At 43.9% G+C, this 16,442-nt stretch overlaps 1 protein-coding gene across 7 annotated transcripts in view; it reads right to left on the reverse strand.

Moving 5' to 3' along the window:
- agpat4 (1-acylglycerol-3-phosphate O-acyltransferase 4 (lysophosphatidic acid acyltransferase, delta)) overlaps positions 1–16,442 on the reverse strand; it is a 221,678-nt gene that overhangs the window by 135,647 nt on the left and 69,589 nt on the right. For 6 of the 7 annotated variants that reach the window (XM_038803483.1, XM_038803453.1, XM_038803474.1 and 3 more), the window contains one exon: positions 11,482–11,713. The exons of the other annotated variant lie outside the window; for it this stretch is intronic. In XM_038803483.1, the coding sequence (XP_038659411.1) occupies positions 11,482–11,659 (178 nt within the window). In that variant the 5' untranslated portion in view covers positions 11,660–11,713. The remainder of the gene's footprint in view (positions 1–11,481; positions 11,714–16,442) is intronic. 7 annotated transcript variants of the gene reach the window in all.

Genomic DNA, 16,442 nt, shown 5'->3' on the forward strand with positions numbered 1-16,442 from the left:
GATCAGAGTTCAACATGGGAAAAAAAATAGTGTTTGAGAGTTCTTTGAGGAAGTAACAAGCATGGGAGAAGAATGGGGAACCAGTAACTGTGATATTTGGATTTCAAAAGGTAAGTGCCACATAAAAGGTTACGACATAAAATAAAAGCCTGTGGCAGTTCGCAAAGATAGAGAACTGGCAGGAAAAAAGATAAGAGAAACAGAATATTATTTAAATTGAGAAAAACACTGGAATCTGTAGTACAGAGGGATTTAGATGTCCTGGTACATGAATCACAAAAAACTAGTATACACATTCAGCAAGTGATTGGGAACACAATTGGAATGTTGGCCTTTATTGCAAGGGGACTGGGGTATAAAAGTAGTGAAGTGTTGCTACAGCTGAACAGGGTATGATAAGACCACTCCTGGAATACTACAATTCTGTGTACTGTGTTCCTTCTTTCTAAGGAGTTACATAATGCATTGGAAGCAGTTCAAAGAAAGTTCACTGGACTGATTCCTGGGATGAAGAGGGTGTCTTATGAGGAAAGATTGAGCAGGTTGGGCTTTTACACTTTGGTGTTTTAAAGAATGAGAGGTGCTGATCTTATTGAAGCCAAGCACAATCGGAGTGGACTGCCTGGAGGTTGTTTCGCCTTGTGAGAGAGTCTAGAACTAGGGGGCATGGTTTAAAAATAAGGGATCTCTCATTTCAGACAGATGAGAAAGATTTTTTTTCTCTCAGGACGGTTGTTAGATTTTTGAATTATTTTCACCACAGAGCAGCGGAGGTAGGTTGATTGGAATATATTAAAGGCAGAGTTTAACAGATTTTTGATCAACAAGGAGTCAAAGGTTTATGCAAGCAAGTAGAAAATGGAAATAAGACCACAATCATATCAGCCATGATATTATTCAATGGCAAAGCATACTCAAAGGATCCAATGGCCTACTCCAGCTCCTATTTCTTTTGATCTTATGCAGTTGCATATAGCCAACAGAAATGTACAAACTCAACACGAATGTGCGGAGATTGCTAAATGTTATTATGATGCCGGCGGTGGAGGGGGAGGCTGAGATAGTGGTGGCGCTGGATGCAGAGAAAGCGTTTGATAGAGTTGAGTGGGGGTACCTGTGGGAGGTGCTGGAGCAGTTCGGATTCGGGGAGGGGTTCATCAAATAGAACATAGAACATTACAGCGCAGTACGGGCCCTTCGGCCCTCGATGTTGCGCCGACCTGTGAAACCATCTGAAGCCTATCTGACCTACACTATTCCATTTTCATCCATGTGTCTATCCAGTGACCACTTAAATGCCCTTAAAGTTGGCGAGTCTACTACTGTTGCAGGCATTCCATACCCCTACTACTCTCTGAGTAAAGAAACTGCCTCTGACATCTGTCCTATATCTACCACCCCTCAATTTAAAGCTATGTCCCCTCGTGTTGGGTCATCTCCATCCGAGGAAAAAGACTCTCACTGTCCACCCTATCTAACCCTCTGACTATCTTATATGTCTCTATTAAGTCACCTCTCAGCCTTCTCCTCTCTAACGAAAACAACCTCAAATCCCTGAGCCTTTCCTCGTAAGACCTTCCCTCCATACCAGGCAACATCCTAGTAAATCTCCTCTGAACCCTTTCCAAAGCTTCCACATCCTTCCTATAATGTGGTGACCAGAACTGCACGCAGTACTCCAGGAGCGGCAGCACCAGAGTTATGTACAGCTGCAGCATGACCTTGTGGCTCCGAAACTCAATCCCCCTACTGATAAAGGCTAGCACACCATGTGCCTTCTTAACAGCCCTATTAACCTGGGTGGCAACTTTCAGGGATTTATGTACCTGGATGCCGAGATCTCTCTGTTCATCTACACTACCAAGAATCTTGCCATTAGCCCAGTACTCTGCATTCCTGTTACTCCTTCCAAAGTGAACCACCTCACACTTTTCCGCATTAAACTCCATCTGCCACCTCTCAGCCCAGCGCTGCAGCTTATCTATGTCCCTCTGTATCCTATAACATCCTTCAGCACTATCCACAACTCCACCGACCTTCGTGTCATCTGCAAATTTACTAACCCATCCTTCTACACCCTCTTCCAGGTCATTTATAAAAATGACAAACAGCAGTGGCCCCAAAACAGATCCTTGTGGTACACCACTAGTAACTGAACTCCAGGATGAACATTTGCCATCAACCACCACTCTCTGTCTTCTTTCAGCTAGCCAATTACTGGTCCAAACCGCTAAATCACCTTCAATCCCATACTTCCTTATTTTCTGCAATAGCCTACCGTGGGGAACCTTATCAAACGCCTTACTGAAATCCATATACACCACATCAACCGCTTTACCATCATCCACCTGTTTGGTCACCTTCTCACAAAACTCAATAAGGTTTGTGAGGCATGACCTACCCTTCACAAAACCGTGTTGACTATCGCTAATCAACTTGTTCTTTTCAAGATGATTATAAACCCTATCACTTATAACCTTTTCCAACATTTTACCCACAACCGAAGTGAGGCTCTCAGGTCTATAATTACCAGGGTTGTCTCTACTCCCCTTCTTGAACAAGGGGACAACATTTGCTATCCTCCAGTCTTCCGGCACTATTCCTGTCGACAAAGACGACATAAAGATCAAGGACAAAGGCTCTGCAATCTCCTCCCTGACTTCCCAGAGAATCCTAGGATAAATCCCATCTGGCCCAGGGGACTTATCTATTTTGACATTTTCCAAAATTGATAACACCTCCTCCTTTTGAACCTCAATTCCATCTAGCCTGGTCGACTGAACCTGAGTATTCTCCTCGACAACATTGTCTTTCTCCAGTGTAAACACTGATGAAAAATATCCATTTAACGCTTCCCCTATCTCCTCTGATTCCACACACAACTTTCCACTACTATCCTTGATTGGCCCTAATTTTACTCCAGTCATTCTTTTGTTCCTGATATACCTATAGAAAGCCTTAGGGTTTTCCTTGATCCTATCCGCCAACAACTTTTCGTGTCCTCTCCTCGCTCTTCTTAACTCTCCCTTTAGGTCCTTCCTGGCTAACTTGTAACTCTCAAGTGCCCTAACTGAGCCTTCATGTCTCATCCTAACATAAGCCTTCTTCTTCCTCTTGACAAGTGCTTCAACTTCCTTAGTAAACCACGGTTCCCTTGCTCGACAACTTCCTCCCTGCCTGACAGGTACATACTTATCAAGGACACGCAGTAGCTGTTCCTTGAAAAAGCTCCACATTTCGATTAGACCCATCCCCTGCAGTTTCCTTCCCCATCCTATACATCCTAAATCTTGCCGAATAGCATCATAATTGCCTTTCCCCAGCTATAATTCTTGCCTTGCGGTATATACCTATCCCTGCCCATTGCTAAAGTAAACATAACCGAGTTGTGATCACTATCACCAAAGTGTTCACCTACATCTAAATCTAACACCTGGCCGTGTTCATTACCCAGTACCAACTCCAATGTGGCCTCGCCCCTTGTTGGCCTGTCTACATACTGTGTCAGAAAACCCTCCTGCACACACTGCACAAAAACTGACCCATCTATAGTACTCAAACTATAGTATTTCCAGTCAATATTTGGAAAGTTAAAGTCCCCCATAACAACTACCCTGTTACTCTCGCTCCTGTCGAGAATCATCTTTGCAATCCTTTCCTCTACATCTCTGGAACTATTCGGAGGTCTATAGACAACTCCCAACAGGGTGACCTCTCCTCTCCTGTTCCTAACCTCGGCCCATACTACCTCAGTAGACGAGTCCTCAAACGTCCTTTCTACCGCCGTAATACTTTCCTTGATTAACAATGCCACACCCCCCCCCCCCCCCCCCTCTTTTGCCATCTTCTCTGTTCTTACAGAAACATCTAAATCCTGGAACCTGCAACAACCAATCCTGTCCCTGCTCTACCCATGTCTCCGAAATTGCCACAACATCGAGATCCCAGGTACCAACCCATGCTGCAAGCTCACCCACCTTATTCCGGATGCTCCTGGCGTTGAAGTAGACGCACTTCAAACCAGCGTCTTGCTTGCCGGTGCCCTCTTTCGAACTTTTAACCCTATCACTGACCTCACTACTCTCAACATCCTGTACACTAGGACTACAATTTAGGTTCCCATCCCCCTGCTGAATTAGTTTAAACCCCCCCGAAGAGCACTAGCAAATCTCCCCCCCAGGATATTGGTACCCCTCTGGTTCAGGTGAAGACCATCTTTTCATTCTCAATTTCAAGGTGATGGTCTACTAGACCATCTCTCTCTAGAAGTGACTTGTTTCAGCACAAGCCTTGAAACCACTTACAAAATTCTTCAGCATTAGCTGGATCCCAGTAGACTATTAAGAACTTTAGACAAGTATTGGAAAGCTCCAAAAACACAGAATTCCACCAGCAGCCATAAAGAAAAATCTAGCAACTAATTTGCAAGTAGCCCGAATAATCTAGCAACTAACTTGTGAGTAGCTTGTGATTTCTTTAAATAGTCCTGATGGGAGATGAACACATGTTCAGCTGTAGGTTATGAAAAGATTGGCTGTAGCATGGCCTGCGGCAATACATCACACCAATTGATGCCATAATCTTCTTGCTCTGTGTGCTGCTGTGGGTAATCCAGCACATGCACACTATCTACTGTACCAAGGACATCCAACATACTGTGCACACATATCTAGCACCTAATGTTCAACTTTCAGCAGGCTTATTCGCGCCTAAAAAAAATACACAAGCATTGCGGAGTCAATTTCTCCCTTCTTGTGCATTGTGATTGCGCTAAAGGGAGTGCCACAAAGCCAAAGCAAGACAAAAATACACATTCAATCAAAAAGCCAAGTAGTAATTTATGATTACTTAAGATGCTGATTCACTATTATTCCCACTACCATTTTTAGCTCTGGATTACACAATGGGGCAATGGACAGACACAACATTTGCAGTCAACTGTAAACTCACCTAACTGGGGATAAAATGCAATTCTACACGAAGTTGCTCAAGACAATCCTGAATTTTGGCAACAAATCAATACATGAAATTAAGATATTAAAATCACTCAAGAGAATAGTGCATGGCACTATGTGAACTACAACAATATGGGGCAGGATTCTCCCGAGCCGGGGAATCTATGCAACAGTGCCACGCTGCCTCGACGCCGGCACGTGATTCTCCGCGGAGAATCGGCACCATTGGTGCCGGCGCGTTTGGCGTTGCGCCGTCTGCGGGCCGCTCTACGCGGCCAGGCCGCCGATTCTCCGGCCCGCATGGGCCGAGTGGCTGCTCTAAAAAGGCAGAGTCCCCCTGGTGCCACCCACACCTGGTTGCAGCCGGCCGGAATTCTGCACGCAGAGTTGGGGGGGCGACCTGTTTTTGGGGGGGGTGCTCTGACCCCAGGGGGCCTCTGATGGGACCCACCGATCGGCAGGCCAGCCTCTCGCTCCCCGGGCCTATTTTCTTACACGCTGGCCCCTGCACTCCCGTGCCATTTCGCATCGGGGCTGGCACGTTGAGGGAGGCCACCGCGCATGTGCGGGTTGGTGCGGCACACAGTTCATTCCGCGATGGGAGGCTGGAGCGGCGTGAACCGCTCCAGCGCCTTGCTGGTCCCCTGTAGAGGACAGAATTGGTACTCCCAGCGGCCCATTCACGCCGACGTGAAACGCGACGGCGTAGACACTGCCGCTGAATGGGAGAATCCCGCCCACAGCCTGAATCTCAATCCTGCTGGGAAAAGTGAACTAAGCCTTTATATTAAAAAAACACTAGTTGGGCCTCAGCTGGAGTATTGTGGTCATTTTAACAACTGATCTAGCTTCAACTGCTGTTTGTGGGACAGAGTTCCAAACCTCTACCATTCTTTATGTGAAGAAGTGCTTTCTGACATCTCTCTTGAATGGACGAGCCCTAATTTTTAAGACTATGCCCCCTAGTTTTACAATCTCCAACCAGTGAAAATAATTTATCTACCCAGTCTTTCCCTGTTAATATCTTGAATACTTCGATCGGATCACCCCATAACTTCCTAAATTCTAGAAAAAACAGGCCTCATTTGTGTCGTCTCACCTCGTAACTTAACCCCTGTCCAGATATCACTTTTGTAAACCTACGTTGCACTCCCTCCAAGGCCAAAATATCCTTCCTAATGTGTGGTGCCCAGAACGGCGCTCAGTGCTCCAAGTGGGGTCTAACCAGGGTTTTGTATAGTTGCAGCATAACTTGTGTATCTTTATGCTCTAATCCTCTAGATATAAAGACTAGCATTCTATTAGCCTTTTTGATTACTTTCTGCACTTGTCTGTGACATTTTAAGGATCCATGCACTTCTCAGATCACCCAAGTAGATCAGTAATTCTGTTTACTCATCAACAGTTTGTACAATGGCTTCCCCAACATTGGGGAAAGTTTGCTGCCAGAACAAGACAAACACGAAATGTGACTAAATGTGTATGTTGTGTATGGGTGATTATAAATTTGAGCTGTTTTCAATTAGCTTCAATATTGCATTGTATAGTTAATGAAAGATTTGCCCAGAATACATAACTCTAAACATGCGATGGACTATTTGTTGCTTTCATATGGAGAGGTCCACGATGAAACATTTTGGAAGTGATTTTATCCAGATACTTTAGGCACTGAAGAGCCTCCATGAAGCCAAGATGTGCTGAAGCTAAAATGCTGATTTAGCTCAAGTTTAGCACATAACAACATTTTGGTAAAGGAATTTAAACTTGCGCTGGTATGATCGCCTGAAGTATCATTCGAGCCGACTGCCACTGGCCTGATAACCCTCACTGAAAGGAGGACAGCACTTTATTTAATGCCTCTCCTAATGACAACCAGCTTATTGGGAGTAAAGACATTACAGAGGATTGAGCTCTACTTAAATGTTACAGCACCTTTTACATTCCACTTACTGCTGGAGGTTGAAAGGCATCTTTGCAACACATTGGAAGACTTTCTGAGACACTATTAAGACCTCACAACGCTATTAACATTTATTCCAGAAATTCTCTTAGCATTACATCGAAATAAAACACTAAATGCTGTACTACTCTACCTTACAGGAGTCATCAGAGGAAAGGAAGTGCAGGTCACCTGCACTTTTCTCAAGGTCTCCCTGGGTTTGTCTCTAGAATGGGAGGATGGCATGTGAGCAGCATCAACTGATGCAGGAAGGTCATAAGGATAAGATGGATCCCTCCCCACTACAGACACAAGGCTTCATTCTAGTGCTGCATCCAAGAACCTGTGCATCTTCTCACTTGGTCCAATCTATCCTGAGATGCTCAACTGTGGCAGCTAGCACACTCCAGCTCTTCGGTGGATGGAAGTACATGGAGCCCATATAAACTGCCCCATGAAAATTATGTCGAATCAGCTCTTGAATGCGAGTCCTGCAGGTATTTGTTTCAGCACCTCCCAAGTATGTCAAATTGTGGAAAACAACAGCTAGAATCAAAATTGTGTGGTAAAACCAGACTTTCAAACCAGGCACATCTTTCTGTAAATGCAAAGCAAGCAATTCATTAAGATAAAATTCAGAGAACTGGTGTCATTAAAATAATGCAGATGGCATTGCTTAAGTCACACCTATAGGTTTAAAGCATATGGACTGTTCAATTTAAGCTTGAATAACAAATTTAGATTTTGTTAGCCAGACAATATAAATTCTGCCACGAGAGGACCCAAACACTCAGCCATCCTACAATAACGCCACAAAAGGTAGCATTTATTAAATGTTTCATCTCAGGACCTTGTAAATTCCATAGTCAAATTGCTCAATTTTCGATGCTTAATTACATTCTAAGTATTTTGTCCACTATTGATGTTAGGACCTACTGATCCCCATTTTCTCTTTTCCAAAATAGCAAAATCATGTTTGTTACCTTCCAAGCGTTGGGAACTATTCCAGAATCCAAATAGTTCTGGGAAGATCAAAACGTATCCATAGGCTTTTAAAGGAAGCAGCCGCTTCCTTTAAAATCCTAAAATATAGGTCCTCAGGTCTCGGGAACTGATCACCAGTTTGTGCGATTAACGTCTGCAGAACCATTTCTTCATACCGATTTTATTAAGTTCCTCATCTCTCTAAACTCTTGGTTTTCTCATTTTTATCAATTATTTATGGGGGCAATGCAGGAGCAGTTTCCTAACCATCTCTCTGCTAATTCAATGTCTAACCGCCTATATTTCCTAATTTAGGAACCCAATACAATTCAAGTTTTAAGTTCTTCAGGAATTCACAATATGCTTGCAACATTCCATGAGGCAGCATGTGATCTTCTGCAAACAATGTTATACTTCTGACAGCAAAATGACAGGTAAAGAGGATATCACATGTTTATGTCTTCATTGTTAAAATATCCCAGACTGTAACAACTTTGTCAATCTGCATGACTCCAATCAGTAACAAAATGCCTTCAGTTACACACATCAACACAGCCAAAAACAACGACTTTTGAGCAAGGACAAGGTGTAAAATTCTTTTGCAGTTTCCTATTTCTGACTTTTACTACTCAGAAGCTTCTCCACATCTACACTCCCATCACGACCCCTCCCCCACCTTCAGTGAATTTGAAATGTGAGAAAAATACAAATTTAGCCCTGTTTGTAATGCAACGGAATCAGTTGAAAAGTTGTCATCAAGAAGGGTGATGAATATTCTGGGACCACAATTTGATCTGGTTAGTTATCCAAACAGAGTCTTGACAAAACCACAAAAAAACTTTAAAATTTCACATTTGACTGCATATCAAAGACAGCCAGTCAAATAGAATTCTCGCTCCTTTGCTATAATTAGCAGAACAATGCCAATCCTACACAAAAAATAAAAGCTGTTGAGATCCAAGACCAGGGCCGGCTCAAGGTACCGGCAACTCGGGCAGTCGCCCGGGGCGCCATGTGCTAGGGGGCGCCATCAAGAAGTGCTTGCAGTGGAGGTGGAGATTAAAGAATTTAAAGGGAGTTTGTGAGGGAAAAGTCTATTCAAAATTCTGAAAGAGGGCGAGACATAGTCGGTTGTGTTGTCATGCTGGAGGCTGTTGGTGGCTGGCAAGGACAAGGGACGCCCTTCTGGGAGGAGAGATGGTGACAGCAGAAATACCAAAACGGGGGATATGCAATGGAGGACTCTGTCAACCATGGTAAAGGGCAATCCTCGGTTGAAGAAAAAAGAAGACGTATTAGGCGATCTGGTATAGAAGGTGACATCATCTGAACTGATGCAATGGAGACAGAAATACGAGAAGAACTTTTGAGAGTTAGTATTGATTATGTTTCTACCCCCTTGTATGCCAGGCTGACAGCATGAATTTCTTTCTCATCCCATTGGTTCTTTTGCTAACTATTTTAAATTGAGGGCTTTGGATACCAACTATTCTGCCGGTGGAAAGAGTTCTCCATTATTTCATGATTTTCTCAAAACTCTTCATAATTTTGAACACCATGACTGAATCTCCCCTTAACCTTCTCTATCCTAACAAGAACAACCCTTGTTTTTGTAATCTATCCACATCACTGAAATTACTTATGCCTGATTTTCTGCACATGAAATGTCCGACCCGAATTTAAGTTGGAATCAGGATCCATGAAATTTATAAAGGAAGGGGGAATAAAAAACTTTCTAAAAGAAAGAGAAAATGGACTGAGCAGCTAGTTCTTTAGATCATTGATGGGCAACCTAGGCGAGTGAGTGTGTGCATGAGTGGCCATCCTTCATCTCAAGTGGGCTGCAGCATTGAAACCGGGTTTGTTTCCGAATCGTGGCCCACGTAAGATTAGATATATTTAAGGCACGCCAAATATTTCATAACAAATTATGGAAATGCTGAACCATTTAAATATCAATAGAACTATCATCAACTTCAAATAGTTTTTAAAAAAAGAAATATTTACCCTTTGGACACAGATGGAACACACGGCTCTCACAATTAGTCTGCAGGATTCTCCGTTGGCGGGATTCTCTGCTTCACCAGCAGCGCACCCGCGCCGTGGGTTTCCCATGGGCTCATTGGCCAGCTGCACCGTGCACCGTGCTGGAAAACAGGGCTGGCAGAACGGAGAATCCCACCCAGTGTGTATTCGATGGTGACAGTAGAAATACCTCACTTCACTTGCCCTTGTACGTGTGTATCATTTCAGTCATACCGGTCGAGAAAAAAAAGATGCCGACAGAAATCAGCGGAATGTGGCATCCTTGCGTGTGGGCCACGGTCAACAAAATATCTTGAGGGTCGTTCTCAGAACACAAGAGGGCCACATGTGGCTCCTGGACTTTATATTGTCAATATCTGTTGTGGTCTAATTGGCTTCTGGTACAATAAAATTATTTGATTCTGCAGCAAGCATCAGAGACTGAGGGGTATTGTGATGATATGCCTGTAAGGGCGCCGAAGTTCAGCTTGCCCGGGGCGCCAGCAACCCTAGGGCCGGCGCTGTCTAAGACTTAACAGCAACAAGAGCCCATGATTAAATCTTTTCCAGAAACCAACTAATTGTCAATAATTTCAGTGCTTGTCCTCTATTTGTGAGAAAAAAATAGCTGGTTGGGACAGGGTGCAAGACAGGAGGAAGGTGTCAGTGGCATGATTATTTCAATCTGATAAACTGAGACCATTTTGTTTAACTTTTCAAACTTTTAACTGCTGAAACGTTTTGAAGACTTTTCAAGAGGGCAGCACGGTAGAATAGTGGTTAGCACAGTTGCTTCACAGCTCCAGGGTCCCATATTTGATTCCCAGCTTGGGTCACTGTCTCTGTGCAGAGTCTGCATGCTCTCCCAGTGTGTGCGTGGGTTTCCTCTGGGTGCTCCGGTTTCCTCCCACAGTCCAAAGATGTGCAGGTTAGGTAGCTTGGCCATTCTAAATTGCCTTAAGTGTCCAAAAAGATTAGGTTGGGTTACAGGGATAAAGGGTGGAGCTTAGGTTGGGTGCTCTTTCCAAGGGCCGATGGGCTGAATGGCCTCCTTCTACACTGTAAATTCTATGATTCTATGACTCCACAGGAGACCATACCGTCTAACTACATCAGTTTTCACTTAAAATACTAAGTCACAGAATTTCAAAGCTTTTTCTGTAGAGGGAAAAGTATGTTTCTAAACACACAATAACAGAACCGCAGTGATTTGATATCATGATGAAATGCCTCAGCAACCCCAAGCCAAGATTACAACAATTCCCAAAAAGGCAGAATGACAACGGATTCTGCAACAACGGACACAATAAGCTCAACAATCATCATGACACATCCTTGAAATTGGTCAATAATTGAACCATCAGGTCAACACAAACAGGGCAACATGCACTTCAAAAATAGAATTCACACAATCAGAACTGCAGTGATTTGATATCATGATGAAATGCCTCAGCAACCCCAAGCCAAGATTACACCAATTCCAAAAAAGGCAGAATGACAACGGATTCTGCAACAACGGCTACCCAATTCTACATCGATAGTATAGACCTGCATAAATTTGAATAAAGGTTTCCTTACGGCTGGCAATACAGTACGCCAATCTGCAATTGATTCGCCTGTAGAGTTGCTTGTTGATCGGCCATATTATCAGGGTGCAGAGCTGAAGGAAGTTGATGATGAGTCCAGTCACTACAAAGATGTAGCATATAAGAAGGTGGCAGATGAACTGAGATTTCAAGAAGGCTATGATACCCATTGCTTACAAAGCTTCCAATATATCCACCAAATGTCCTGAGTTCATAAAGAAAATCTGCAACACAGATACAAGTCATTAGTTAATAGTGATTGGAATGGATTTTTTTTAAAAACATCAATTAGACAACAATTAAAATTTTGAAGACAAAATTCCCTTTTCCTAGCAACAAAATAATTCCCTTTTCCTTAAAAAGTGACCTTGCTGGAGGCACAACAGAAGCAGCAGCAATGCAAAACACTGAACAGAATATTAACTGTTGGTATTTGGCTAATACAGTAGCAACTCAAAATGGCCAATGCTAGGAAATTAGAACACTGCTAGGCAGCCTTGATTCTTCAAATAATTTGCTCTTATTGTCCAATTCAGGTGTCATTATGTCAGCAGTCTTACTGAGGAGGGGGCTTAATAAGATAAGAGCCCATGATGTTGGGGGTTAGTACAATAGCATGGATAGAGGATTGGCAACCTGTACCTAGTGGAGTGCCATAGGGATCCATAATAAATAATGATTTGGACAAAGGAAGTGAATGCACTATTGCCAAGTTTGCAGATGACACACAAATAGGTAGGAAGGCAAGTGGTGAGGAAAACAAAAAAAGGGCACGATTCTCCCAGCCCTGTGCCGGAGAATCACCGCAACCGCGCCACGCCGCCCCGACGCCAGCACGCGATTCTGCAAGGTGCAGAGAATTGGCACCATTTGCGCCGGCGCGTTTGGCGCGGCGCCGGTCACGGGCTGCTGTACAAGGCCGGGCCTGTCCAGCTCACTCCCAGTCTCAGGATTCTAGTTCTCACCTACTCATTCACCAGACTTCCACAAGTTCACTCAGCCCCCTTGCACAGACTCGCTGCCGTAGGGAGTCCTGGTATACTCCCTCCTGAACAGCATTATTCATGCCTAATAATGACCATGACACCACTGTCAATGGTCGTAAAAACCCAACTGGTTTACTAATGTTCTTTCGGGAAGGATATCTGCCATCCTTACCTGGTCTGGCCTACATGTGACTCCAGACCCACAGCAATGTGGTTGACTCCTAACTGCCGTCAGGGGTGGGCAATAAATGCTGGCCCAGCCAGCGACACCCACATCCCATGAATGAAGAAGAAAAAATGTAACACCACATGGGCAAAAGCGGTTCAGAGCGCTAGCTTACCTCCACTTTCTCAAAGGCAATTACAAAAGGGTTATAAGGGTAATACGGCAATTACAAAAGGGTAATAAGGCCCACATCCTATAAAATAATGCTAAAAGATCTCCAGTTGACAACTTAGGCCTTCCTTCGCTGTGCACTTCGTGAAAATGTGTAATGGCACTTTCACAATCTTTCAGCGTTGTGCACATACACACTTTTCCTGGACCATAAAATGGACCACTGAATAGGCCCAGTAGCAGTTCTGGTAGTGTACTTGAAGGTTAGTGTTTCCAACCATGGTTAGATACATTCCTGGCAGCTTCATCAAATGATCTAATCTGCATTAGTTCTGCTCCTACCAATGTTCACCGAAAACCCAGCCTTGGAATGTACCGATTTCCCATTAGAGTGAATAGACAGTTATTTGATTGGTTAATTCTTGACTGCCAAACAGCTAAATTTCCCACCTCCAAATATATTTTTTAAAGTGATTTTTTAAAATCCTCAAAGAAAATTTTAATGCACAGTTCTTTTTTTTAATGCCCCTATGATTTTTCTCCCAGGTTTGCAGCAGTATCCTGGAGATTTACCTTTAATTCCTGGGAATTCCAAGCCAACCCTGAAAGGTTGGCAACCATATTGAAAATGAAAATATGAAAGGTAGGTCAGAAAAACCGTTACTAAATTTCATGCATCTTTGTAGCTTGACCTCCATTTTCAAAAATACTATATATACTTTATTTTAAAAATGTATTCAGATGGATGAAGGTCAGTTCTGGGAAAATAAAAATCTGAAAGTTGTGCCCAGTGTGCCCAATCCTGACACAGGACCATAACACTGTATATAATCACCTTCTACTAACAGGCACTTAGGCACATCAGGGAGATAGCAGGATCAAACCGCTGTCCCAAATTCGGTGTAATGTGCAGTGACTTGAACTGAGTCTTCTTCATTGTTAGATACAAAAGGTTTATTGGCATAACCCCATATATTACCCTCTGTCTCATCGATGCTGGTTGTGAAGTCTCGTTCCTAAGACTGCCAGTTACCCAATATACTCGCACAGGATCTAGAACACAAGGTATCATGGAACTTGCTGATTCACTGTTTAGATTCCACAGAAATCAGGATTTTTTCCATCGGCGAAACATAATTGTCGAGATGCATAGTTGTCATACTAAGGATAAGTCTCTAAAAGATGCAGCTATGCCTCTAACTCTCCAAATATTGAATCCACGGTCCATAAGAACTGGTGGGAAGTCTAGGTTACCCTGAATGGGAGAGAGAGCGGAAGTCAGTTTAGATCTCCCTTCTAATTGACAGATCATCCTCTACGCTCCAAGAGTATTAATGATTATAGGATCCTCACATGTAGCAGAGACAATCTAAAGTCCCCGTAAAACAATAGGACTTGTAAAAGGATACACTAACTGGCCTGCTCCAACATCAAGCCAAATGGAGGTGGGGTCCCCTCTAACGCAGTCCCTTACGAACCTACGATGAGAGGCCAATTGGTACATTCTAACATTAGCACCCCCAGTCCCCCTTTACAGCCAGGAAGCTGCAGCTTTGCCAACTTCAAATGAGGCGGTTTCTTATTCCATATGAATAAGCTGATCATTCTATTGATCTCCTTTAAGACTTTAGCAAATAATAAGATTGGCAACATCTGCAAAGGACACAAAAATCGAGGCAGCATATTAATCTTGACCAATGCAATTATACCTAGCTATGATATTGGCAGAGAAGACAAGGCCAACCTAATGGACGTAACCCGCTGAGGAAAATTGTTCCCATACAGTTTCTTAAAGAGAGGGGTAATTACAGCACCCAGATAAGTAAGCCCCAAGGGGGACCACCTGAATGGGAAGTCAGCTGGGGGAGTGTTCTACCTCTCAACCGTCCCACCGGCATAGCCTCAGACTTGGTCAAATTAATCTTGTAGTGGAGAAAATGCTTAATCTACCTACCACACCAATAAGAGCAGGAACCATTGCGTAGGGTAAACAGGACCTCCTCTTGTGCAAGGATGAGCCTGATAGTTTAAGGTGGTGCACAGGACGCATATGACTCAGGAGAGAATGAGTGGGTTCTTTCAAGGGGGAGCAGATGAGTGTGAGAGGTGTGGGCAATGGCCAGCAAATCATGCGCACATGTTTTGGGGTTGCAAAAAATTGGGAAGATTCTGGGTGTGAGTGTTCACGGTCTTAGCCAGGATAGTGGAGGAGGTGGTGGACCCTTTGGTGGCGATATTTGGGGTTTAAGAGAAGCCTAGCTCATGGAGAGGAGGAAGGCCGATGTCTTGGTCTTCGCCTCTCTGATTGCACGGTGGCAAATTTTGCTGGAGTGGCGGTCGGCATTGCCACCAGGGATTGCGGCTTGGTTGGGTGATCTATACGACGTCCTTCGATTAGAGAAGGTAAAGTATAGAGTTAAGGGCTCTTCAGGGGGGTTTGAGGAAAGGTGGAGGATATTTGTCACCGTGTTTGAGGGGCTGTTCGTCACGGGGAGGGGGGGTGAAAAGGGGGGGGAAAAAATCTGTACAGACTGTATAGTTGACTGTTGGGAAATATGTTTCTTGGGGTGTTTATTCGCTGTAACCTGCTTTGATACATGTTTGTAATAAAATACATTTTTTTTTAAATAAGAGCGGGATCCAAGATATTTGGCTTTGATACAAATGCAGCACATAGTTAGCATAAAGCATGATCTTACCCTACTTCTCTCCCATTGCGCAGTGCAAAAACCAAAGGCTAAAAGCCTCCGCCAAAGCTGTACAGCCAATGCAAACTGCAAGGAGGGTAAGGGACAACCCTGCCTGGGCCCTCTGAAGGCCAAAATTCTCAGATATATAACCATTCATGAACACTGTTGCCAAGGGCCTAGGCTATAGTACCTGTATCCACTTATTCCTCTCTCAACCCATATCTCAACAACATATAAACCAATTAGTTACATTCCACCTGGTCAAAAGCATTCTCTGCATTCAGAGCAATCATTAACCCATCTGATGCCCGCTTTTGAAAGACTTGGGATTACATTCATAACTTTCTGACATTATTGCAAGAATTCCAAACCTTTATGAACCCAGTCTGATCAATGGGAGAATTTCCTCTAAACACCAGGCCAACATGGCAGACAATTTCAAATCAACATTCAGAAGCGAGATTGGCCTATAAAAAGCACGCTCCGAGTTCTTGCCTGCCTTCAAAATCAAATAACCATTTGCTTCTACGACATATTTGCGGCACGGGTGGCACAGTGGTTAGCACTGTTGCCTCACAACTCCACGGTCCGAGGTTGAATTGCAGGCTCGGGTGACTAGCTGTGTGGAGTTTGCACTTTCTCCCAGTGTCAGTGTGGGTTTCCTCGGGTGCTCCGGTTTCCTCCCACAGTCCAAAAGATGTGCAGGTGAGGTGGATTAGCCATGCTAAATTGCCCTTTAGTGTCCAAAAAGGTTAGGTTGGATTACTGGGATAGGGTGGAGACTGCTCTTTCCAAGAGCCAGTGCAGACTCGATGGGCTGAATGGCCTCCTTCTGCACTGTAAATTCTATGATTCTTGGAGGGTCGGTGGTAGCAGATCTGTCTCAAACCTTGAATCTACATACTGTGGCGCGTGCTGCATACTCCATCCTCACTAATCC

This window comes from Scyliorhinus canicula, chromosome 1 (genome assembly GCF_902713615.1).
Source record: "Scyliorhinus canicula chromosome 1, sScyCan1.1, whole genome shotgun sequence".
In the NCBI taxonomy this organism is placed as follows: Eukaryota; Metazoa; Chordata; class Chondrichthyes; order Carcharhiniformes; family Scyliorhinidae; genus Scyliorhinus; species Scyliorhinus canicula.